Source organism: Callithrix jacchus, chromosome 6, assembly GCF_049354715.1.
Source record: "Callithrix jacchus isolate 240 chromosome 6, calJac240_pri, whole genome shotgun sequence".
In the NCBI taxonomy this organism is placed as follows: Eukaryota; Metazoa; Chordata; class Mammalia; order Primates; family Cebidae; genus Callithrix; species Callithrix jacchus.
The window spans coordinates 24,400,065-24,425,970 of record NC_133507.1 but is presented as its reverse complement, the minus strand read 5'-3'; the positions used below and the strand labels follow the sequence as shown (position 1 = coordinate 24,425,970).

Sequence of the window (25,906 nt, the reverse complement as noted above, 5' to 3'; positions counted from 1 at the left end):
ATTCTATTAGACACTTCTTCTCCTGACTTCTCCAGGTTACCAATCTCTTCTGTTTCCTCTCCCTTTTCCTTCTCAGTCTCTTTCTAGAGCTCCTTTCTTCAGTCTGACTTGGCACACTTCTACTCTGAAAACTTCTTGTGTTCATCTTATCCATTCACATGATTTCAACTTTACTGATGACTTTTTTCATTCTATATATCCTGTGCTTTGTAGATTCATTGTTCCAGCCACTAATAAAACCATTTCTTCTTAAAAGCACCTTAGAACATAATAGCTGCTACTATCTAGCACCAGTAGCCTATATGCCACATATTGTGCATGCTCTGCATGCATTATCTCATTTAATCCTCCCACAGACTTCACGAGATAGGTGCAGGTATTGCTTCTGCTTTTTAGTTGGGGAAACTGAGGCAGGAAGAATTGGCCTAGGATCACACAGCTTGTAAGAGCTCAAGTGGGAAGCAAGAGCCTGAGATTCTTTTATTTTCAACCTATTTTTAATGATATATTTGTTATATATAAAATAATATATATAAATATAAGGTTATAAAGTGACCCTAATACTGAACCTAAAAACTAGAACATAACAATTAACTTGTATCTATTTACATATTCTCTCCAGTCCCATCTTCCTACCCAGAGATGAGCACTAATGTTGTATTTATTATTTCCTTTTCTTTTTAAAATTTTAGCCTATAACATATAGGTATATAGTTAAACAGTATATTATTTAATTTTGCTTATTTTTAGCTTTTTAAAAACTTAGGATACTCACTCAGCACTATTTTTCCAAGAGTCATGTGGTTATGGTAGCAGTGGTCTATTTATTTTAACTACTGTATAATATTCAGTTTCATAGGTATACCACAACTTATTTATCCAGTCTCCTATGGATGGGCAATTGGGTTGTTTCCAGCTTTTTGCAATTATTATGAACTGTGTGGTTGTGAACATTCTCATGCCTGTCTCCTAGTATACATGTACAAGAATTTATTTAGGATATATAACTAGAACTGAAAATACTGAGTCATGAGTTGATGGATTTCAAGTTTACAAGATAATGCCAAATTATTTTCCTTAGTAGTTGGACATTCTCACTAGTGGTGTAGAAGAGTTCTCTGTGATTAACTTGGCATAGTCAGGCTTTTTAATTTTTGCCAATATAATGAGTACAAAATGGTCATTATAGTGTTAATTTACAATTCTCTGATGAATGATAAGGTTGAGCTTTCTTTCATGTTTATTGACCACCCATGTTTCCTTCTCTATACAGTACTTGTTTTGGGTTTTGCCCATTTTCCTATTGAATTTTATTTCTTACTGATTTGTAGGACTTCTTTACATATTCTGGATTCTAATTCACATGGATTGTCACATGCCTTGCAGATATCCTCTCCAAGTTTATGGCTTGTCTATTCAATTTCTTTCTGACATTTTTAGTGAACAGGCTTTTTAAACTTTATTGTATTGTAGTCAATGTTATCAAACTTTCCTCTTTATGGCTAGCATTTTTCTGTCTTGTTTAAGCATAACCACTTGAACCAGCACAATTTATTGAATAGTCCTTCCTTTTCTCTCTGATCTGCAGTGCATGTGTCATATATTCATAGGTCTCTCTCTGGGTTCTCTAATACTGTTCCTTTGGGCAATACTACACGCTCTTAATTATAGTAGCTTTCTAATGAGTCCTGACATCATGTAGGGCTAGTTGCCTAATTTTAATTTTCAAATATTTAATAGTCATAGTCTAGGATAGAAGGTCAAGGAAGGGCTTTTTTTCTTGATGGGAGAATTTGCATATGCTGGTAAGAATGATCCAAGTTGGAAATGATCACAAAATGCTAATGTAAGAAAGAATTGCCGAAGCAGTGTCCTTTAGAAAGCAAGAAGGTAGGGCTGGGCATGGTGGCTCACGTCTGTAATCCCAGCACTTTGGGAGGCTGAGGCAGGCAGACCATGAGGTCAAGAGTTCGAGACCATCCTGGCCAACATGGTGAAACCCGTCTCTACTAAAAATATAAAAATTAGCTTGGCATGGTGGTGTACGCCTATAGTTCCAGCTACTTAGAAGTTTGAGGCAGGAGAATCGCTTGAACCCAGGAGGTGAAGGTTGCAGTGAACTGAGAAGGGGCCATTGCACTCCAGCCTGGTGAGACTCCATTTGAAAAAAAAAAAAGCAAGAAAGTGTAAGATCTAGTGCACATTTGGAGGGGTTGGTTCATCCATTGAATGATGGATGGTTCATCCATTGAATCAGAAGGAAAGGCAGAGTATTGGGGCACAGATACAGGTAAGTAGATACTTGAGTTTGTAGAAATTCTTACCTGATTGCTTCTGTTTTCTTAGGGAACAAGGTTCGCATTTAAAAGTAAGAATAGGAAAAATATTGGAAGATTCAAGAGAGAAGAAAGGTACAAAATAGTCATTTAGAAGAATAAGAAAATAAATGAACTTGGAAAATGAAGTTGAATTGCCAGGCAATAATAAAGGCTTGCTTGACTGGGCATGGTGGCGCACACCTGTAATCCCAGCACTTTGGGAGGCTGAGGCGGGCAGATCATGAAGTCAGGAGTTCAAGACCAGCCTGGCCAATTTGGTGAAACCCCGTCTCTACTAAAAATACAAAAAATTAGCTGGGCATGGTGGCACGCACCTGTAGTACCAGCTGCTTGGAGGGCTGAGGCAGGAGAAGCACTTGAACCTGGGAGGTGGAGATTGCAGTGAGCCAAGATCCCACCACTGCACTCCAGCCTGGGTGACAGAGCAAGACTCTGTCAAATACATGAATGAATGAATGAATGAATGAAGGCTTGCTTGAGGCCAGTGGTCTTGAATTTTAAGTGGGAGCAGTCATAATACTTGTGTGTTTTTCTCCAGGCATATTCAATAATGCAGTCACAGAGAGGACAGAGAATTCAATTTAACTAGAATTGGGGTCTTCCTAGAGAGTAAAGTAAAGGAGATTAGAGGCCAGGAAATCAAGGATGTGTACAAGGATTATAACAGTGAACCATGGAATCCAACATATGTTAAGAGGAAAGATGTAAAGGAGGAAGGGATAGAGTCAACAGAGTTTGAGTATCAAAGAATTATTGGAGTTGAAGTACCAAGTAGAAGGAGTGAGCTGGAAATATAAATGGTGATAGAAGAGTGAGATATTTGAATAGAATTGTGGAAAGTTTGCAGTAGTTAATGAGACAGTGCAGGTGCTACTAGTATTTCGAGTGGGACAGTTAATTCTTCATTGTACAAGCACTGTCTACATCACAAGACAGTGGCCCCCATGCATTAAATACCAGCAGAATAATAACCTAAAATGCCTAGATAATTTTGCTTTCAAAACAGCGGCTTAAGACAGTATATACAGTTACTCCCAGTGGTTGTGAATCACTTGTCTTAAGAAAGAACCATGGACTTTGGGAGGCCAAGGCAGGTGGATCACCTGTGGTCAGAAGTTCGAGACCAGCCTAGCCAATATAGCAAAACCCCATCTCTACTAAAAATGCAAAAATTAGCAGGGCACAGTGGTGCATGCCTGTAGTCTCAGCTACTCTGGAGGCTGAGGCACGAGAATCACATAAACCCGGGAGGCAGAGGTTGCAGTGAGCCAAGATCGCACCACTGCATTCCAACCTGGGCGACAGCATAAGACTTCATCTCAAAAACGAGAGAGAGAGAGAGAGAGAGAGAGAGAGAGAGAGAGAGAAAGGAAAGGAGGGAAGGACGGAGGGGAAAAGAAAAGGAAAAAAGAAATAACCATGGGAGTGAGTGAAAAAGGTAGAGTCTTCGAAGACAGGATCTTTGGCAGAGAGGACACCAAGGAACTGAGATACCAGAATGTTACAAAGATAATCTACATGAATATTGAAATCACAGGAATTACAGTAAATAACAGAGGTCAGAAGTGAAATCTTTAAAAAGTAAGGAGACAATTAGGGAGTCTGTAGATGACTGCAGCAAGGCGGGGAGTAGCTTACACTGAGATTCAAAATTAGGAGGATTTTATTTTCAGGGAATGTAGGGCACAGGGGAAAGAACAAATAGCTTATAGATAGTAGTGAGGAGCAAGGAGGACACCTTCCCCATCTCCAGGGCAAGTAATAGTACAAGAGCTGTGGGAGAGAACAGAGTTACCATTTCAGACAGTTACAGGGAAAGAGGCAGCACTGTCCTTAGAAGAAAACAGGTTTTAGTTAGAACAAGTTGGTGAGTGGAGTATCTTGGAAATTCAAATTGGGAATATAGGAGTTTTGCTAATGGCTAATTGTGGTTTTCAGGGGGCCCAGTAGACGAGAATAAAGAATGGGGAGGGGGAGTCTATTAAGAAACAAGGCCATAAAAGGACCTGTGCAAAGCTGACTGGGGATATCAGTCCAGGAAGTGGTGAGTGCCCTGGAGCCCATCTTGTAGTATCCAAAGTAAGTGGGGATAAAGAGCATAATGATAAAAAGCCTGATGGCCTCAAAGTAGGTGATGGATTGATGTTATGCATATTGTTAAGGTAAAGAAAGAAGAGATTCTTACAAGGGGTCCCTTTTTGCTCCCAGATGCTCTCTGAGTACTTCCTCCCACCTGCCACTAGTAGCAGGAACAGAAAGAAGGAGGCATCCTTATCCAGAATACTTGGAGTTTCTTTGATTGATGTGGCTAGAAGGTGGAAGTTACTCATCTGTGGCCAGGAGGACACTGCACACTAATTGGCTTACACCTGCTTTATTAATTACCTATTGCCATGTAACTGAAATCTGGTGACTTAGAAGTGGCACTTATTGTCTCATCTCTGTGTATTAAGAGTCCATTCAGGTGCAACTTGCTGAATCCTCTCTCTGGATCTCTTCCAAAAGGAACTGAGATACCAAAATTCAGTCCAGGTGTTTGCAGGGACTAAAATCATCGTAAGGCTTAACTGGGAATGGATCCTCCTCTAAGATCACTCAGATTGTTCTTGGCAGGATTCAGCTCTTCACAGTTGTTGGACCGTTGGCCTCAGATCCTCATGAGTTGTTACCCAGAGGCCTCCCTTGATGCCTTGCCCCACAGATCTCTCTATGAGGCAGCTCACAACATGGCAGCTGGCTTCATCAGAGTAAGCAGTAAAGTGTCAGCAAAAGAGAGTGCTGGCAAACAGAAAAGTCAGTATTTTGTAACCTAATCTCAGAAGTGACATCCCATCACTTTTGCTTGATTCTGTTTATTATAAGCAAGTCACTAGGTCCAGCCTATACTCAAGGGGCAGGAATTACACAAGAATGTGATGTAGAGATTCTGGAGGCAGGAATCGTTGGAGACTATATCAGAAGCCTACCCATCCCTAAACCAACCTCTGATACAAGGGGATTAGAACTGGCTCACACCATTCAGGTTCTCCACACCTGTGTAGCTGGATTCAAGTCCCTAAATCACAAGGGTACCACACAACTGTGACATCCGCCTATAGTCCCAACTACTTGCAGGGCTGAGGTGGGAGAATTGCCTGAGCCTGGGAAGACTGCAGTGAAAGATACTAGCAGTGGGCAGCCTTGTCTGGTGCTGATGATTGCCTGGTAGTCAGTGGAGGGGAAAATCTGAGAACTGTGCAGTATCGGTGAATTTGGACTTATAATTTGTAATTATTCCATTATATTTACTAGGGATTATTTGGAATACATACCCTCAATTGACAATAAAGTCTTAAATCACTAAATCATTTAAAAAAAAAAAAGCTACCACACAATTGGAGGGAAGGACAGAGGATAGAATATTGGGATGATAGCTACAATGTGTAGTGTAACTGTTTACCAGTGGCCATTCTTCTGACCCCTAACCTGTTCTTTCTACAATATAGTGGCTGCCTCTTTATGTCTCCCCAGTGCCCCACGAGATTAAGTCTAAGTTTCTTATTCCATTATATAATGCCTTTCACACCTGGACCCCAGTTTATCTTTGCAGTCTTACCTCTCTCCATTTACTATCATTTATTCTCGGTCTCATGACCTCTTTAATACCCTTAAAAGTTTGTTTGTTTGCTTGCTTGTTTACTTGTTTGTTTGAGATGAAGTCTCACTCTGTCGCCCAGGCTGGAGTGCAGTGGCTTGATCTTTACTCACTACAACCTCCACCTCCTGGGTTCAAGCAATTCTGCCTCAGCCTCCCAAGTAGCTGGGTTTACAGGTACATGCCACTACACCCGGCTAATTTTGTATTTTTAGTAGAGATAGGGTTTCACCATGTTGGCCAGGCTGGTCTTAAACTCCTGACCTCAAGTGTTCCACCCGCCTCAGCCTCCCAAAGTGCTTGAATAACAGGTGTGAGCCACCGCACCTGGCCCCCTTTTAGTGGCCTGTATGTAATCTCAACACTTTGGGAGGCTGAGGCGGGCAGATCAGATGATATCAGGAGTTCAACACCAGCCTGGCCACCATGGTGAAACCCCTGTCTCTACTAAAAGTACAAAATTAGCCAGGCATGGTGGTGTACACCTATGATCCCAGCTACTCGGGAGGCTGAGGCAGGAAAATCGCTTGAACCTGGGAGGTGGAGGTTTCAGTGAGCCGAAATTGCACCACTGCACTCCAGCCTGGGCGACAAAGCAAGACTCGGTCTCAGAAAAAAAAAAAGAAAAGTTATTGAGGGCCTCAACAAGCTTTGTTAATATGTGTTATATCACTAATGATATTTATTTAATTAGAAATAACAAATTTTTAAAATACTTAATTCACTTAGTATAATAATAATTACTTAAATAGCACATTTCATTAAAAAGTTTGCAGAATGACATTTTTACATTTTTGCAAATCTTTTTAATATCTGATTTGATAGAAGACAGCTAGATCCTCATATCTGTTTCTGTATTCTCTTTGTTGTAATGTGTAATTTTGGTTGACGGTATATGAAGAAAATCTGGTATTATACAGATATGTAATTCAAAAATAGAGGTATGAGTATCTTAATAGTCTTGCCTTTTTTAAATTTCTATTTTAGGCTTGGGTACATGTACAGGTTTGTTATAAAGGTAAACTCATGTCACAGGTGTTTGTTGTACAGATTATTTCATTACCCCAGATTCTAAGCCTAGTATGCCATAGTTATTTTTTCTGATCCTCTCCCTCCTCCCCTCTACCCTCAAGTAGGCCCTAGTGTCCATTCTTCCCCTCTTTGTGTCCATGAGTTCTCATCATCTAGCTTCCACTTATAAGTTAGAACATGCAGTATCTGGTTTGCTGTTCCTGTGTTAGTTAAGGATAATGGCCCCTAGCTCTATCCGTGTTCCCACATGCTCTCACTCTTTTTTATAGCTACATAGTATTCCACGGTATATATGTACCACATTTTCTTTATCCAGTCTGTCATTGATGGGCATTTAGGTTGATTCCTTATCTTCGCTATTCTGTATAGTGCTGCAGTGAACATTTGCATGCATGTGTCTTTATGGTAGAATGATTTATATTCCTTTGGGTATATAATTAGTAATGGGATTGCTGGGTTGAATGGTATTTCTGTTTTTAGCTCTTTGCGGAATTGCCATATTGATTTCCACAACGGTTGAACTAATTTACACTTACCAACAGCATATAAGCATTCCCTTTTCTCTGCAACCTTGCCAGCATGTTGTTTTTTGACTTTTTAGTACTAGCCATTGAGTTGTGTGAGCTGGTATGTCATTACAGTTTTGATTTGCATTTCTCTGATGACCAGTGATACTGTGCTTTTCTCCATACGCTTGTTGATCTGTCTGGTACTTTGAATAGCTTACCACTGTTTAGAAAATATAGGTTTTCTGAATTACTTGGGTCTTCCAAATATTAACCCATTTCAGTATAAAATATTTTTAATCACATTTTTAATATCACTACCTTTCTCATCAGAAAAGTCTTTAAGTATTGGGCCAAGTGCAGTGACTAACACATGTAACTCTAGCACTTTGGTAGACTGAGGCAGGAGGATAGCTTGAGGCCAGGAGTTCAAGACTACAGTGAGCTGTGATCACACTGCTACACTCCAGCATGGGCACCAGAGCAAGACCCTGTCTATTAAAAAAATAAAGTCTTTAAGTATTGGAAAACTGTCAGTCATGGAGGATTCAAAATTCTAATTTTCACTAAATGCTCAAATTAATTGTTTTTCTAGAAGTAATAAGTTACTTATTTTTTACAATATGCCAAATTGCCACATCTGAATAGCCATATTGACATTCCTTCATGTCAAAATGGTACTTCTTGAAAAGATCCTTATGGCTTCTATTGCTTCATAGCTTCTGCTTATAGTGTTCTGGGTATCCTTCAGCTTCGCTGCCACCCTACAGCCTCTCAGTGTGCCTCACATTTAGATACCTCCAGAGAAAATCTGATTGGATTCTCCAGCTGTTACCTGCTATAGGGGTGAATGGCAACCAGTGCATAAGGAACCACTTGTGACAATTTACTCAGAGGAGACTTCAGACCTAGGAGACAGAGTACCATGTCCAGAATATATACCATGATGAATTAGCAAGATACAGTTTTCAATACATGTATGCAAAGAGTGATTATGGTTTGAGAATTTTTTTAATCTCAAATTTTGTAATTTGCTTTTACAAACCCATTTGACGGCACCTTGTTTAAAGACCCAAAAAAAGCATGTCTTTAAAATTGTAGTCACATTCTTGGGGCTCCCTTCACTTTGTTTGGGATATTAATTCTACTCTGAGGCTGCCATGGGACCACCTGTCCCAAAAATATTCTTTAATGTGAATTGAGTAGTTTTTACTATGAGTGTTCTACCAAGGTAAACATAAGAGTTTATTGCCTTTCACAGTAATCATAAGAAAATATTGTTAAAGAAGGTTCTGGCCAGACATGGTGGGTCATGCCTGTAATCCCAGCACTTTGGGAGGCCGAAGCAGGGAGATCATGAGATCAGGAGTTCAGCCTGACCAACATGGTGAAACCCTGTCTCCACTAAAACTACAAAAATTAGCTGGGCATGGTGGTGCACATCTGTGATCCCAGCTACTCAGGAGGCTGAGGCAGGAGAATCACTTGAACCCGGGAGGCAGAGGTTGCAGTGAGCCAAGATTGGGCCATTGCACTCCAGACTAAGCAACAGAGCGAGACTCTGTATTTTAAAAAAAAGGTTTTTTGGTTGACTGACAATGTTTCATTGTTCTAATGGGTGTCTTCCTCCTTCACAAGAGAGGAAGATCCTCCAAAGTATCTGTGAATACAATCTTCTAACTGGTGTTTTTGTTAAGAAATAATTAGGAGTCACCAGGCATTCCACTTTTCAAGTTCATAAATTAAAAAAAAATTTTTTTTTCAAGATTCACTTCCCAATTTTGGTAGGGACAGAAGGCTAAAAAGTGTATTTCTGCCATCTTAAGGGGATGAAAGGTTTGGAAACTTCTTCTCCTTTGAAGGTACTGGAATCATTTATTATAATATATACCATTTAGTATACATTTTGGCTGTCTAAATGAGAACATACCCATGAGTGGGCACATGTGCTTACAAACATGTTCATTCGTTTAGTGAAATGAAGAGTGGAAGTTGGCTGTTTTTAGAAAAAAATATTTGAGGCCTGAGTTCCCTCTTTCCTTCATCCCATGAGGGTGTTACTAGGGAGTTTAATATATTTGGGTTAATGATGAGGAAAAAAAAATAGCATCCTTTTGGGGAAATAGAACCAGTCACAATTTAAAGTGGGACCCAAATAGAAATATAATTATTTTATGAAACAAATATTTTATTTTTCTCTTTGTCACATGGATGCCATCTTAATTTTAAAAAGAAACCTAGGCTTCCTCTTATCCTTTATGTTTTTTTTTCAAACGCATGAAGTCAAAAATTTTGTACATCTTAATTAAATCTTATATTTGTTTGAGCCATCTGTCATAAGTAATTAAGTTGTAAATATTCTGAGGACTAATTTATGCACACTCTAAGTGCTTTTTAAATTTTACACAGCTTACCTTTCTTTCTGACAGCACAGTCCTCACAAAGATAGATTATATCAATTTCTCCATTGATGATGTATTCCAGCAATAAATATAATCCTAGAATTGCAGAATGTACACTGCTGCACTCTGCCCCAGCAGACAGTAGACAGGGTTTATTCTTTTTTTCTATGGGCACTAAAAATACCCTAGTATTTCCTTTAACTTTTTGCACTGACAGGTCTAAAGCAAAGCCACAGAAGCTGCTCTTGCTCAGTAAGTATTGTTAATGCTGCAGTGCATATTAAAATTTCAGAAAACCCAATTATATACTATCTAGGTATGGATAGCTCTCATTGGTAGTATCCTAAATCATCTAAAGGCTTGTTTTCTTTCTTTTTTTTTTTTTACAGACCTAACTACCATAATGAATGCTGCATATTAAGAGAAACCACAAGAAGGTTATATGTTTGGTTGTCTAATATTCTTGGATTTGATAAGAACCAACACATAGTCCTTGTTGTCATTGACAGAACCCCAGTTTGTATGTACATTATTCATATTCCTCTCTGTTGTGTTTCGGGGGGAAAAGACATTTTAGCCTTTTTTAAAAGTTACTGATTTAATTTCATGTTATTTGGTTGCATGAAGTTGCCCTTAACCACTAAGGATTATCAAGATTTTTGCGCAGACTTATACATGTCTAGGATCCTTTTATCAAGGCAGTTATGATCATCATTTTCCTGCCTTTACCCCACTATCACCAAACACTCAGTTAAATATAAATTAACATTTTTAGATGACCACTCAAGATAATGCTTAAAAATGGAATTTCCTCTCTGTGACAGAACCCAGGAACTAAATCCTAAATACATAATGTTGGTATATTGAAGACGAAATTAAAATTGTCCTTCAGTTTTGAGGCCATGTGTAAAGTTTAACCATATTGTAAAATATCTATTCTGTATTAGAAATAGCTAGTTGACAGCTTATACTTCTCAAAATTCATATTGTTATGTACACAAACTGAGTTTCTATATGTGAAGTTAGTGAGTCTTTTTGTGTTACTCCAAAATAAAGGCAATGATTTATTTTTTCCCAGTGCCAATACAATTTTGAGCTAAGCACTCAAGGTGGGTATTTTACATTTTAAAGCTAGAAACCGCAACAGCCCTATGGGAAACCAGACAAAGCATTGACTTTTAAATGTAGACTTTTAAAATAAACTGTTCTTTTGAAACCACAATTAGAATAGTTAATATTCATCCACAAACCATTATTATGTGTACATTATTGTTGCTATTGTGATAATAGAGAATTTTATTTATTTTTATGCCAGCTTATATTGTGAGAACACATTTAGTCAGTTTGAGTTTTATCAATCTTGTTAATGCTTGTCCTTGGAACATCTTTCGCGTATTCAAGGTTTGTAGTTGAAAAGTTTACTGTAAAAAAAAAAATCAAAAACAAAAAAATGTATTGTTTTTACAGAATAAATTTATTGGAATGTGTACTGGGAGTAAGATTTGAGGTTGTAAGCAAACTAAGTTAGTGTAATTTGGCTTCATATATGTAATGTGAGGTATTAATGTAATTCATATATTAAAGCAAAAGTTGTTCACAGCAAGCTGACAATAGAATCAAGTGCAGGTGAGGGTTTTCTTTTTCTTTCTTTTTTTTAAGCACTCTCTGGGTTTTAGATTATTTGAAAACACTGAGGGGGATGATGGGGAAATGACTACATGATTTGCTTACACATGCATATTTACCAGCCCAGTAGACCCTAGATTTTGTAACTTCCATATCCCATTTTCTTTTGGTTTTCTTGATGAGAGCTAATAAAAACATGAGAAAATGTGAGCAGATCTAAAAGCCTAGGGCCGTTAATAATGATGATGGCAGCTAAGGGTATGAAAGCACCAATCCATTTATCATTCCAGGACACACTGAGGAGGTGGCTGTACTTTTGGTGCGTTTCTTTCATTGTGTAAGTACTGATTTTCTTTAATATACTCAATATACAATCCCAAACGTGAAAAGTTCATAAAAAGATAGTAGGAATGTCAAACTAATACTTTTTCCTTAAAAGGTACTTTTTAATTTTGAATATTTAAATGTACCTTTAAATTAATGAAATTTAATTAATTCTTCAAAAAGCCTCTTCATTGCCCACACTGAAACATAAGGGGAATGTAGTTGGCATTTTGAATTGGAATATACAACTCACAGATTTTCTTTAAAAAGCAATTTTATGTGTATATATGAAATGTTTCAAATTTTAGTAAGATTTGTCTTCATAAGAAGCCAAAAATAATTTTATTAAAAATATACCTGAAATACAATAGAAATATTTCCAGCCACCAATAAAACAAATGTTCATTAAGGGTAGTGATAAAGTTATTGATCGCTATTTAGCTATTTAAATTCACATAAAAAATTAGTAAAAGTAATTTTCTTAAAACAGCAGCAAATAATAAACCTTCCTTTGGAAAACATTTTTCAAACAACATTTAAAAATATTCTGATTTGCCTTTTATATTGAGGTTCATAATGAAACATATACATATTGCAAAAGTTATTTCTCCAATCTACACTAACTTTTGAATTTTTTAATATGCACAGGCCATATTCTCTTGAATATAGTTTTATTTCATGCTCACTGTTGTAGGCACTAAATTGTAATGTTTTACACTTATAATTATTTCATATGTCAAACAGAATATTGAGATGGATGGTCAGGTTTATTCACAAATGATTCTGTTTCTTTATACAAACTGTTTCTCAAGAATTGCAGTTTTCCTTCAAAAAAAATGTACTCATACAATACCATATAGCTCACATATACAGTGCAGAGCAAGAATGTACATATTCTTAAGCATTCATATATGGGAAGAGAGTGAAATGGGACAAAATATCAGTACCAGTATAACAAAAGTCAGTAATTTAGAAAGGAAGAACATGAAGTAATATTTTTATTCCACTTTTTCTTCTGCCTTTGTTTTTATGAAGAACTCTGGTTTGTAGATACAACGATAGGCCAAGAGCTGAGGAAAAACTCCATATGCTATGTTTAATGTTAAAAAAAGGATTTTTGCTTCTTCAGGGACTCTGTAGACATAAGCAGTTCTAGCATGAAGAGAAGCACCAATGTGAGAAAACTGGGCCTGTTGCATTAAAAAATAAAATAAAATCGGGTAAGCATGAAACATGTTCAGTTGGATGCACGATGAGTTCTGAATGGTTCATTCAGGCTACGTTTCTGTGCCTCAAAACCAGTCTCACCTGCAGGCAAAATACCTTCAAACAGTACAGAGTCTTTCATTAAATTTAGTCATTGATTAAATTTAGGGCCATTCTTGATATAACTGTTCAAATAAAGTAGACATTATTTAGTGTGGTTTTTTCATGCCAGTTGTGTTTTATAACCACCAAGTGCCCCTAACCAAACATTAGTGGCTCAGTCTAATAGAAAAATCTGAATAAAATGTCAAGTTTTTTTCTTATTTGCATCCTGAGGATCCTACATAGAGACTCAGTTGTGGTTCACAAATTGTGTTGCAATAAAAATGAAGAAAGTACAGAATTTTTAAAAACTGAAATATTTTTAGCCTAACAAACTATTGAAAGGGAAGCACTGGGGACCTCAGCTTCTTTTATCAGTCTTTCATCTACTCCTTGGAGCAAGAGTTCATAGCCCTTTCACTATGTATTTTTTGTTTATTCATTTTTTCATGTATTTTTTCTGCAGCTTTTAAAATAGTAAGCATTGTTTGTAAGATAAGGTTGTTACCAACTTGAGTGGAGGTAGGAGTTCGGTTTCTCTTTGTTAAATGGTAAATGTACATGCAGGCAACCTTTTCAAATCAAATTATAATTTATTTAGAAGTATGACTTGCCAGCATTATCTGCATTTGCAAAATGGCCTCCCTCTCTACTTATATACTTGTTCAGAAAACACATTCAGAATGTGCCAGTTGGTCTTTTTTTGTATTTTTCATAAGCTCGGAGGAAAATTGTATTGGAAAGGGTAGTATAGACCACAGCAGGATTAAAAGCTCCTGTCAGAGAATTTCCTCAGAAGGCTTGTATCATTATAAAATGCAGCTCTGGAGTCTGCATTTTTATATCTTGTTGAAATTCAAGATATACATGAATGAAGGATTGGGAATCTAAATGTAATAAGTAGTAAATTATCAGTTCATCAGGATGAAAGACAAAAGACTGTACTGTAAAGAAGGCATAGAAGTAACAAAAATGAAGAACTAAATAATTTGCTTTAAATACATGTAAGTTAGTTTACATTTCCTTCCATATGAAACCAATTTATTCTGCTGAGTGATTCACAGATAAAGGTGTTACCACTTGACTTCACTGTGACAAGAAAAGGACAAATTTTTTTAAGCAGCATCTTTATGAATTTTTATCAGTGTCATATTTTAATGTGCTGCATTTTTACAAATTCCTGATATATTCTGGAGACCTCTGGTGCATTTTTGCTACTTGAGATAGAAATTAAATTAGCATGATGTATTGCCAAGGACCAACACGTGGATTATCTGCACTGTGATCCATGAGGCACTGAAAGGACTTGGCCCTCAGATACACCTCCCCTGGGTAGATGCCCAGGCAGAACCCAGCAAATATATTTGCATCTCTAGGCTCTGAAGGCAAAAGACCTTGAGAGTAAAGAGCACTTCCAGGGCTGCTGTGAGGAGGCGCTTTCTGGACATGTTAGGAACTCTGAGCAGGAGCATAGCTCCCATACTATTTTTCCTTAGGGCCTATTTTGAATAGTAGTGTTTTTCTGAATATATAACCAAACATTTTCTTCTGGACTAGAGGCCAAATTTGAACCCTGATTTACAAAAATGTGGGTTTGGTGGTTCTGTCTGTATAGATGCTTGTACACATCACAAAATCACCAAATTTGGGGAAATGCCAACCATACTTTGAGAGAATAAATACAACATGAACAGTTGTGCCTACTTGCATAGGGAAGCCTGCATAAAAAGTCAGTGATTCCATAGACTCTTTTCCTGCACTAAGCAGTGCAGTTAATACCTCATTTTTGTGAACAGCAAACTTATGGCAAAATTAAAAAATTATTCATGGCTGGGTGCAGTGGCTTACACCTATAATCCCAGCACTTTGGGAGGTCAAGGTGGGTGGATCACCTGAGGTCAGGAGTTTAAGACCAGCCTGGCCAACATAGTGAAACCCCATCTCTACTAAAAATGCAAAAAATTAGCCAGGCGTGGTGGCAGGGACCTGTAATCTCATCTACTTGGGAGGCTGAGGCAGGAGAATTGATTGAACCCGGGAGGTGGAGGTTGCAGTGAGCCAAGATCACACCATTGCACTGCAGCCTGGGTGACAGAGCGAGACTCTGTCTAAAAAAGAAAAAAAAAAAGAAAGATTCATGTCCTTAGATTAGATTGTAAGCCCACTGGGCAGGTACTGTGTCTAATGTTTTGTGTGGCACCTATCACATTGTTAGAGCTCAATAAACATTCAACAACAATGGACTTGTGACTGTCAAAATACAAAAAGGATCTACAAAGCATTTCTCTATTTTTGTATGTATTTTAGTAGGCCTCTTTATTCACAATTATTTAACAAGACACAAAGATTTTAACATTCTTAATCAAAAGAGGCGTTTATATGTGAGAGAAAAACTCTGAGGCCAGTTGTGTGCAGCTTCCAGTGCTGCTCATAGTTCTAATGGGTATATTTATGGTGGCCACACCTCCAGCTGAGCGAGCACCTGACCATAGCTTTCTCCTAAGGCATAAGATGTTAAGTGTTCAGGGTTCTGAAGTTCAGAAAAACCTCAGTCTCACCTGAGGAGGTTTCCTTCCCTTCCCAAGCACATAGCTAATAAGGGGCTGCAGGTTGTCTCCTGGGTGATGTTCCCAGCAGCACCTCTCATGGCAGGACCTGAAGGGCTCAGCCTGAGGTCAGGAGGCTCAGTGAACTCAGTGCTGCTGAAGTAACAGGAGGCCCAGTATTATAGGTATGAGTTGTTGATCCTAGATATTTCTCCAGAATTTAGTAGTGTGAGATTGAGTCCCTAATAATTTTTCTTCCACTTCATTCTAAATCATTTTCACATTACAGAAATAATTAAGAGATATACTCTGATTTTTATTTAAGAATAGATGATTGGAATGGCAGATGAGACATGAGGTGAACGAAGGTTAAATTTTAATAGCTGTTTTCTTAAATGTATAGAGACAATCTGTAAAGGATAACTAAAAAAGTCAATTCTCGTTCCAGAAGGAAGAACTGAAAGAGTGTTTTATGTCCATGTGAATGTTATAGGCAGAATAATTCTCTAAGATGACCCCCACTGGGACGATAGCTAGGCCCTTTGGCTAATATAGTATAAATAGCTAATCCAGAACTGTTACCTTTTCTTAGCGTTTTCTGAGCAACATAGTTTAGTGGTTTCAGAACATTGACTTTGGAACTGGACATCCAGAGTCAAATCACAGCTCCACCACAAACCAGCAGTATAGCCTTGGATGAGGTATGGAACTCACCTCATAGGTTGTTATGAGCGTTCAATGAGTTGATGTTTGTGACATGCTTAGACAGTGCCAAGTACTTGCACAAATGCAAAACTAAAATACCTATTCATGATCTGGTGCTCCACTTTGTTGAAAACCTGGGCTCTTTGTTTTTGACTTTTTTACTATGAGTTTCTCCATGAAAAGATAATAAGCGCATAAAGATGTTAAATCCAGTATGATTTAATACTAAATAAAGATGTTTAGCAGTGAATCACACCAGAAACAAATGAATAAAATGAGATTTGCATTAGTATCCCAACTATCCATGTCCTTCCTGAACCTTTACTTTGAGATTTTTCTTAACATCTCCATGAAGGAAAAACCATATGAAATTTACTTCCAGGCTAAGCGTGATGGCTCCTTCCTGTAATCCCAGCACTTTGGGAGGCCAAGGCAGGAGGGTCACTTGAGTCCAGGAGTTCAAGACCAGCCTGGGTAACATAGCAAGACCCTGTCTGAATTTTTTAAAACATTATAAAAAAAATAAATTTACTTCCAGTAGAGTCAACTCCTCACAATCAAATTATTCACACATAAGCATCCATATCTCTTTGTGAGAAAAAGACACGGCATGGCACCTACATAGCCAGGGAGTTAGAGAGCCTGAGGGCAGCACCTGACTGAAGTGGAACTGAACCTGCTTCACTGGCTGTGTGATGGCAGGCTCCTTACCAGGCCCTTGGTGAGTCTGTCCCAAAGCTTTCTCCCAGTTTCTTTGTTTTCTTGGTAATTATATACAATACATGTAATTTAATTAGTTTGTCTACAGATTAATCTTCTGAGTAACATAAGGCATCTCTCCTCCAAAATCTTACAGGGAGTCTTCTACCAGTAGTAATAGCAACAAAGATAGCTGTTAGCACATAGCTGTTATGTGCCAGACTGTTCTAAGCCCTTTACATATATTACCTCATCCAACCATCACAGAAGCTCCATGAGAAAGCTACTGTTGTTATCCTCGCTTTACAGAAGAGGAAACTGAGGATCAGAGAAGTAAAGTAGCCCTGGTCATTATCCTCATCAAAAACAGGCTAGAATATGAACCAGTCCACCTCCAGAACTTATGCTCCTAACCATATGAACTCTACTGGCTCTAACTTTTTTTTTCTTTTTCAGTGATATTTTAGCAGAGAAAATGCTTCAATTGATAGGAAATGCTAATAAGTGGATCTAAGCAGCCTATAATGCCTTTCAAATTACGCTTGCAGCTTTAATCCTATGGTTAACATTTTGTATGAAGAGATAGCCGGGTTATTAGTAAATCCCCAGTGGAACTCTGGTCTAAAATGTGTCCTGGTTTCATTTTATTCAGTCTTTTACTCTTTCCTTGATCTTTTGATTCTGAAGGCAGCAGATTTGGCAGACTCCTGCATTACATGGTCTGAAATCAGGAACCCAATAACTACTCACTATTTCTTTTTTTTTTTTTTAAGACAGCCTCGCTTTGTTACCCAGGCTGGAGTACAATGGCGCGATCTCAGCTCGCAGCAACCTCCACCTCCTCAGTTGAAGCGATTCTTCTGCCTCAACCTCCCAAGTAGCTGAGATTACAGATGCCTACCACCACACCTGGCTAATTTTTTTGCATTTTAATGGAAACAGGGTTTCACCATGTTGGCCAGGCTGGTCTCAAACTCCTGATCTCAGGTGATCCACCTACCTTGTCCTCCCAAAATGCAGGGATTACAGGCATGAGCCACCGAGCCCGGCCACTATTCAGTATTTCTTCCATTGGCCTATACTGATGAAGAACTTTTCAAAGTTTTTTTTCTTACTAAGTTAAGTAGACTCTTGAGAGTTCACTAGATGTTTCAATAAAAGTACGTTTTAGTACAGTTAGTGGGATCATGAATGCATAAGGCTTCTAAATAAGAATGGCAATTTTAGCAAGCAAAGATGCTGATGGAAGTTGACAGAAAGTGCCTTTTTTCTGGGGGTGGGGAGAGAGACAGGGTCTCTCCCAGGCCGGAGAGTACAGTGACACAATCTTGGCTCACTGCAACCTCAGCCTCCGGAATTCAAGTGATCCTCCCACCTCAGCCTCCCTAGTAGTTGGGACTACAGGCACGTGCCATCATGCAGCCTAATTTTTGTATTTGTAGAGCTGGGGTTTTACCATGTTGCCCAGGCTGGTCTCAAATTCCTGACCTCAAACAATCCACCCACTTTGGACTCCTAAAGTGCTGGGATTATAGGCATGAGCCACCACACTTGGCTGGAAAGTGCTTTCTGTGATGAATGTGTCAGATACTCCCCTAAGAGGAGACTCCATTTCATAAGCAAGTATTTGCTAAGTACAAAACATCACATAACTAATTCAGTATTCAGATCTTATGCATTGTTTAGTTGCAGCATGACTTCTTTTCCTTAGCCTGTACTCTAGGTAGTTTTTGATTGGTTGGCTGGTTGGTTGGTTTTGCCTGGCGCAGTGGCTCACGCCTGTAATTCCAGCACTTTGGGAGGCCGAGGTGGGCGGATCACAAGGTCAAGAGATCGAGACCATCCTGACCAACATGGTGAAACCCCATCCCTTAAAATACAGAAATTAGCTGGGCGTGGTGGCACATGCCTGTAATCCCAGCTACTCGGGATTACTCCAAGTTTCTGGCTTGAGTTGCTAGATGCAATTGGGCTATTTATACAGCTAAAGAAAAAATGGAAGAGAATTTGTGGGGAGATCAGGTCCTACTTTATACATTAAATCTGAGATGCTAGTGAGACATGCAAGTAAAAACACTGAGTTTGGAATTAAATACAGGAGTCTGGGAGCAGTTTGGGCTGAAGGTAGAAAATTGGAAGTCATCAGCTTATAGTTGGTATTGAAAGATACAAAAATAAAGACCTAAAATACAGAAATAAAGCCCAAAGACTGAGAAATCTGGTATTCAGAGGGCTGCAAAGGAAAAGCAACCAGCAAAGGGCAGTAAATGTTAGTTCTCTTCCTCCTTAAGCCCCTCAAGGAAAGAACAGGAACGATTACTTCTGGATGCTACATCAACTTTTTTGATACTAATATTCTAATTTTATAAATAATTACCTCAAACTGAAAGGATTTATGCATTGACCCCTTAAATACTATATTTTTCAACCCTGTGAATCCTATTATGTCTTGTGATCGTGGTTATTATACCATGCATATAATTGACTGTACAAGCTTACAGTGTCTGGATGAACCTCATTCTTAAAACTGTTTGAAAAGACCAAGATGAAGCTAATGTTTTTAAATGATAAGTTTATTTGTTTTATCTCTAGTAGGAAAAAATGATGAAATTACTTACTTTTCTTCGTTGTTCAGAAGATTGATTTGTTTTCCTAGTTCTCTTGTTTAAAAATGTGCTTTATGTTATATGTGAAGTTCTCCATAGATAATTTCATTTTCAGTTCAATGCAGTAAACATTTACTGAGCACCTACTCTGGGCCAAGTATTTGGCTAGGTGCCAGTGGGAAATGAATCGAATGACAGGCCCAGAATATTTTTTAAACCAGTTTTCCTAGTTCTATATAGCATAGTATAGTGGAATTCTGATGTCTTAAATTTGGATGGATATTTTGAAGATGACAGCTCTCAATACTTTTTTAGTAACCATGGTATTCAGAGATTGTGAAATAGTCCTATAAAACAACAATGTCGTGTGCTGGGCATTAAACTTTGGACACTTCACTGGACCTCAGTTTCCTCATCTGTGCAACTGGATGGCACATCTACCATATAGTTACTGTAAGATTTAAATAAAATGTACGGCCAGGCGCGGTGGCTCAAGCCTGTAATCCCAGCACTTTGGGAGGCCGAGGCGGGTGGATCACAAGGTCAAGAGATCGAGACCATCCTGGTCAACATGGTGAAACCCCATCTCTACTAAAAATACAAAAAATTAGCTGGGCATGGTGGTACGTGCCTGTAATCCCAGCTACTCAGGAGACTGAGGCAGGAGAATTGCCTGAACCCAGGAGGTGGAGGTTGTGGTGAGCCGAGATTGCGCTATTGCACTCCAGCCTGGGTAACAAGAGCAAAACTCTGTCTCAAAAAAAAAAAATAAATAAATAAATAAATAAATAAATAAAATGTACTTGGAGAAATGTCTTCCAAAGAACTGCAGATCAAAAGGTGACATGTCTAATAGCTACTTCCTACTCTGAAACACTGAGCAGAGAAGTTTTTCATATATTCAGCAATGACAGCTAGACCACAAGTAAATCTCAACAGAATAGTCTTAGTACCTGAGCCAGACCTCCAGCATGTATCAGTGTGATGTCAGGCATCCAGGAACATCCAGGAACTACTAAGCCATACAGTGCAGTCACAAAGTAGGGAACAGAATAGAACATATATGCCAGCATCTGTATTGAACAGAGAAATAACATCATCAGCAAATTAGCAGTTGACTTGGCCTAAGAAATACAAAAAAATAAACATTTTTTTGCATCGATTATTTTATTTTATCTTATTATCTTTTTAAACCTATTTTTTATTGTGCTTTAGGTTCTGGGGTACATGTGCAGATCATGCAGGATTGTTGCATAGGTACATACATGGCAATGTGGTTTGCTGCCTCCATCCCCCCGTCACCTATATCTGGCATTTCTCCCCATGTTATCCCTCCCCAACCTCCCCACCCACCGCTGTCTTTCCCCTGTTCCCCCCAACAGATCCCAGTGTGTGATGCTCCCCTCCCTGTGTCCATGTTTTCTCATTGTTCAATACCCGCCTATGAGTGAGAACATGTGGTGTTTGATTTTCTGTTCTTGTGTCCGTTTGCTGAGAATGATGGTTTCTAGATTGATCCATGTCCCTAAAAAGGACACGAACTCATCGTTTTTTATGGCTGCATAGTATTTCATGGTGTAGATGTGCCACATTTTTCTTGTCCAGTCTGTCATCAATGGGCATTTGGGTTGTTTCCAGGTCTTTGCTATTGTAAACAGTGCCGCAGTAAACATGTGTGCATGTGTCTTTATAATAGAACAATTTATAATCCTTTGGGTATATACCCAGTAATGGGATTACTGGGTTAAATGGAGTTTCTATTTCTAGGTCTTTGAGGAAGCACCACACTGTCTTCCACAATGGTGGAACTACTTTGCACTCCCACCAACAGTGTAAAAGTGTTCCTATTTCTCCACATCCTCTCCAGCATGTTTTCTCCAGATTTTTTAATGGACGCCACTCTAACTGGCGTGAGATGGTATCTCAATGTGGTTTTGATTTGCATTTCTCTACATTTTTGTCTTTGAAAATATTAATTCCTATGTCCTATATGGGACTCATTTTTTAAAAGAAAACTAATTTTAGAAAAATCTCAGGCTTCATAAGTACTTGACCTGAATTTTAGGATAAGCAGCAGGATCCTTTAGATAGGGCTCTTGAAATTGCGTATATAATCGGCAGAGCTCAGATGGGCAATCCAAAGCAATCTAAGAACAAAAAAAAAAAAAAAAAAATTATAAAAATACAATCACATCTGGTTCTTATGTTTGCTGATAAGACTAAATGTGCCAGGTTTAGTCACAAGTTGCTTTGCTGTTTAACAAAATGTATGCATTGTAGAGGTCCATCAATGAAGGGAATATTTTGCAGATTTACTCTTAAGGAAGTTAAGCTGAGGTTCATTATGGTGCGGGAAATGGAAAGTGATGCTCTATTCTTGGGTACCTTTCAGAGTTTAAGTATCTAGGTTTGGCCAGCCAAAGCACAGCTTGCTTTAAATTATGAGTTTCACTTTTCCTGGAAATAACTAGCTCACTATTCCCTATAGAAAGAAAATTATATTTCTACACCAAATTCATCTTACTCTGCTTTGCAAGATTTGAAAATAGCACCTTCCTCTCTCCAAAGCCTCATAGAGTTTATGGCCTTTGGAGGCAGTAAAAGCTAATGATTTGAAAGCAGGGTCCTCTTGCCCGGAAGTCTCTTTGGCACCTTACTATGTCCCCTCTGAGTCACCTTCCTCCCCTCAGGCACCATTCCTCATGTCTTTGGCCATAAATGTTAGCATATATGAACACAGGACAGTGGCAGAGTTGGTAAAAATAGCCCCAATCCAAAAGCCCATCTGCAAAAGCCCTGCCCACCATGCATGCACACCCACACATGCACACATTTTCTCATGTGCACAGGGAAGGGGATATGGCTGTGCAAGAATATGAGTGGGGCCCACTATTTTTTGTTGTCGAACTTTAAGAATTACAACAAACTAACCAAAGAACAATTTCAGTGGCCCTATGGTCTCAGCAAAGCTATGGCCTTGCCTTCTGTACTTCTCTTCCCTGTACTCCTCCTGTGAGCCAGCTCTCCTCCAGAAAGTTTCTGACATTCCACAGATAAAAATAACTCTTAAAACAGCTTATTGTCCCTGAACCCAACCAGCTGCACAGGCCCCTGATAGCCCAAGGACCCTGAAATAATAAGTCACCCACATGGGCTTACACTTGCCACTCCCCAACTGTTATGTAACACCAAAAGGCTTAGAATAGTAATTGTCACTGAAGCTTAATATAATTAACAATATAATTCTAAACTTCCTAAATTTATTTCTACTAAGAAGAAATCATCAAACTGGGGTATTGTGAAGGATCACTAATGAATAAAAATAGCTAACAGTAATCATTTACTATGTATAAGACCCTCTACCAAGTGTTTGATATACATTATTTAATCTCCAAAACAATAATGTAGTAGGTAATGTTATTTTACAGAGAGGAAGACAGAGTCAAAGAGATTAAGTAGTTTTTCCAAGGCCACACAGCTAGTAAATGGCCAGAATTCTAACTCCAAAGCCTGTGGGTCTTTTTCCCAATCTCTGCAGTAAAATATTAATAAAGAGAAAATAGAAAACATGAAATGCTCACATGCCTTTAATGTATTTCAGTCACATCAATGCAGACTCCAGGCCTGAGCTGAATTTACTCAACACTATTCTTAACACTGAGACATTCTCACGACCCTACATACATGTGAATTGTTGATCTGGTATGCCTTCCTCAGTCCCATCGCCCCTACTCCTGAGAGCCCAGGGATGCTCTGTGCCACAGTTGTACTGCAGTCCTAGGGTGCCATCGTTAACCAAAGATATTTACATTTAAATCAGAAACATCAAAGGAATAAAAAAAAAAAGAGAGAGACTGATGGTTGATTTTTTAGATGCCCTAAAACCAGGAGGAAGATGCTTCTGAGTAGAGCTTGATATAAGGATGGGAGGAGGTGACAGCAGGAGGCTGGGATCAGAAACATCAAAGGATAAAAAAGAAGGGGACTCTGATGGCTGATTTTTTAGATGCCCTAAAACCAGGTGGAAGATGCTTCTGAGTAGAGCTTGATATAAGGATGGGAGGAGGTGACAGCAGGAGGCTGGGGTCAGAAACATCAAAGGAATAAAAAAGAAGGGAACTCTGATGGCTGATTTTTTAAATGCCCTAAAACCTAGAGGAAGATGCTTCTGAGTAGAGCTTGATCTAAGGATGGGCGGAGGTGACAGCAGGAGGCTGGGGTCGGGAGCAGCAGGAAGCAAGTGCGGGGCTTCAGGCTTTGATGAGAGGAATGGTTTGTCAGTTTGCTAAGAAGTCTGATGGAAAAACAAAAACATATTTCTAAGTTTTTTCCATTTGGAAATATGAATAGTTTCACAGTGTTACATTATCATGATCTGTTATGCTTACCAAACCTCTGAACAGGCAAAATCCAGTTGCAAGGAGGAGACACACGACAAACACTAAATCAGATGGTCTTCTCAGCAGGTCTTTTGTTTGGGCTTCTTGAATAACCTAAAATAGAGTTGATACCTAAAGAGCAGGCCCAAAGTGTCAAAGAAGAATCTGAAATCTGAAACATTAAATGTCATGATGATGGATAAGAGAATTTTAAAGGTTCACAATTTATATCATAAATTACTGGCCATGGAACTTTAGGAAAATCATTTCCCTCCTCAAGTCTCAGTTTCCTTATCTGTGAAATGAAAAGTTTGGGCCAAATGATCTCTCGAAGGGCCCCTGTAGCTCTATGAGTCCACATTTTTTCTTAAAATGACATTTTAATGATAAGAAATTTTAAAAATAAACCATAAACCTGCCACACCACTATTAACCGTTGGGTATACTTTTCCGGTAATACATGTAGATACATACACACACACACACACACACACTCTCTCTCTACATACATACATATATACACACATACATGTTTTTCACAAAAGCAGGACTTAGTATATAAACAAATCTGTATTTGTTCTTTTTTGCCCTCTATATCTACCTATATTATAAACTCTCCTACATGATTAAAAATTTTCTAAAACTGAATACCATATGAAAACAACACACTTTAGCTATTCTCCCACTGTTGGATATTTAGGCATTTTTTTACTGTTAGACTTAATGTAATGATGAACAACTTTGTATGTAAATCTTTGGTGGTATCTGTGTGAGGATTTCCTGAGGATAGGGCTCTAGAAGCAGAATTATTGGGTTCCAGGGTTAAATTTGTTAAGGTTGATAACATTGTCAAATTGCTTTGCAGAGCAATTCTGAATTTATTTTCCTGTCAGTACTGTATGACAGTGCCCTGCTTGGCCCTGGCTGTCACTGTGTTTTCACATTAAAAATAATGATAAGCAGTTCTGCATGCCTCATGGCATACCTACTCTGTTGACACACTGATATGGAGCCTTCAGAAGTGGTAGAGCCAGGACTAAGGATGGACTGTTTGCTTTCTTTTTAACAGCCACCTCTTTCCTCAGCAGAATGTAAGACAGTACCAGCTGTCGGTGTGTCAGCCTGAGTTAACATAGCAGGTGTATAAATGTTTACAGATGAAGTATTTGTCAATTAAAATGTATTTCAATGAATTCTATTGAAAATCTTTTGTAAAATGAATAGTCGTATTCTGAGTATCTCCAGTAATTCGTATCTTCATATATCAGTTTTGCTTAAAAGATCTTGCTAAATGACCTAATACCTAGAAAAGGAAAAGAAACATAGAGAAACTAACTTAGAAACGAAGACCTAAACAGAGTATCTGCCAGGCCAGTATTGTTTCACCTTGACCACCTTGGCCGTGAATGGAAGGGAGGTGTCTCAATGTCCTGTAGCCAGTTTCCGTGGGCCTGGATCCCTGGAGTCAAGATTGTATGGCTATGTGGACTGCCTTGAGGAGCAGTGTCCCTCCAGTGTCCTCTTGGGGCAGTAAATGAATAGGTATCACAAAGGACCCCACGTGCTCAAAATCCAGGCCATTAGCAATCCTAGACAAACCACACGCTATGGACTTCACTCAACACACTAATGCAGAATGTGATGGTTAGAGCCAGTGTGAGCACTGGCACAGGAAGCTCCCCAAAGTATGGCCTTGCCAACAGAAGCACATATATTCAGACAGAAACAGATCTTCTCGCCCACATTAACTAAAATGTAAGTAAATTAATGCTACATAATCAAAACAGTCACACTGTTTGG

At 38.6% G+C, this 25,906-nt stretch overlaps 2 protein-coding genes across 7 annotated transcripts in view; one reads left to right on the top strand and one right to left on the bottom strand.

Annotated features, from left to right (window-relative positions):
* The window catches only part of HDGFL3 (HDGF like 3), a 100,912-nt gene that overhangs the window by 63,370 nt on the left and 11,636 nt on the right, over positions 1–25,906 (top strand). Inside the window, exon 6 of one of the 2 annotated variants that reach the window (XM_002749183.8) lies at positions 10,303–15,410. The exons of the other annotated variant lie outside the window; for it this stretch is intronic. Coding sequence (XP_002749229.1) covers positions 10,303–10,308 — 6 coding nt within the window. The 3' untranslated portion in view covers positions 10,309–15,410. Of the gene's footprint in view, positions 1–10,302; positions 15,411–25,906 lie in introns of those variants that run through there. 2 annotated transcript variants of the gene reach the window in all.
* The window catches only part of TM6SF1 (transmembrane 6 superfamily member 1), a 31,373-nt gene continuing 16,835 nt past the window's right edge, over positions 11,369–25,906 (bottom strand). For 4 of the 5 annotated variants that reach the window (XM_078326894.1, XM_002749180.6, XM_078326895.1 and 1 more), the window contains 4 exons: positions 24,116–24,220; positions 21,782–21,874; positions 20,681–20,800; positions 11,369–13,053 (listed from right to left, as the gene is read on the bottom strand). In XM_078326894.1, the coding sequence (XP_078183020.1) occupies positions 12,862–13,053; positions 20,681–20,800; positions 21,782–21,874; positions 24,116–24,220 (510 nt within the window). In that variant the 3' untranslated portion in view covers positions 11,369–12,861. Of the gene's footprint in view, positions 13,054–18,473; positions 18,752–20,680; positions 20,801–21,781; positions 21,875–24,115; positions 24,221–25,906 lie in introns of those variants that run through there. The other variant, XM_035303953.3, reaches the window with a different exon arrangement.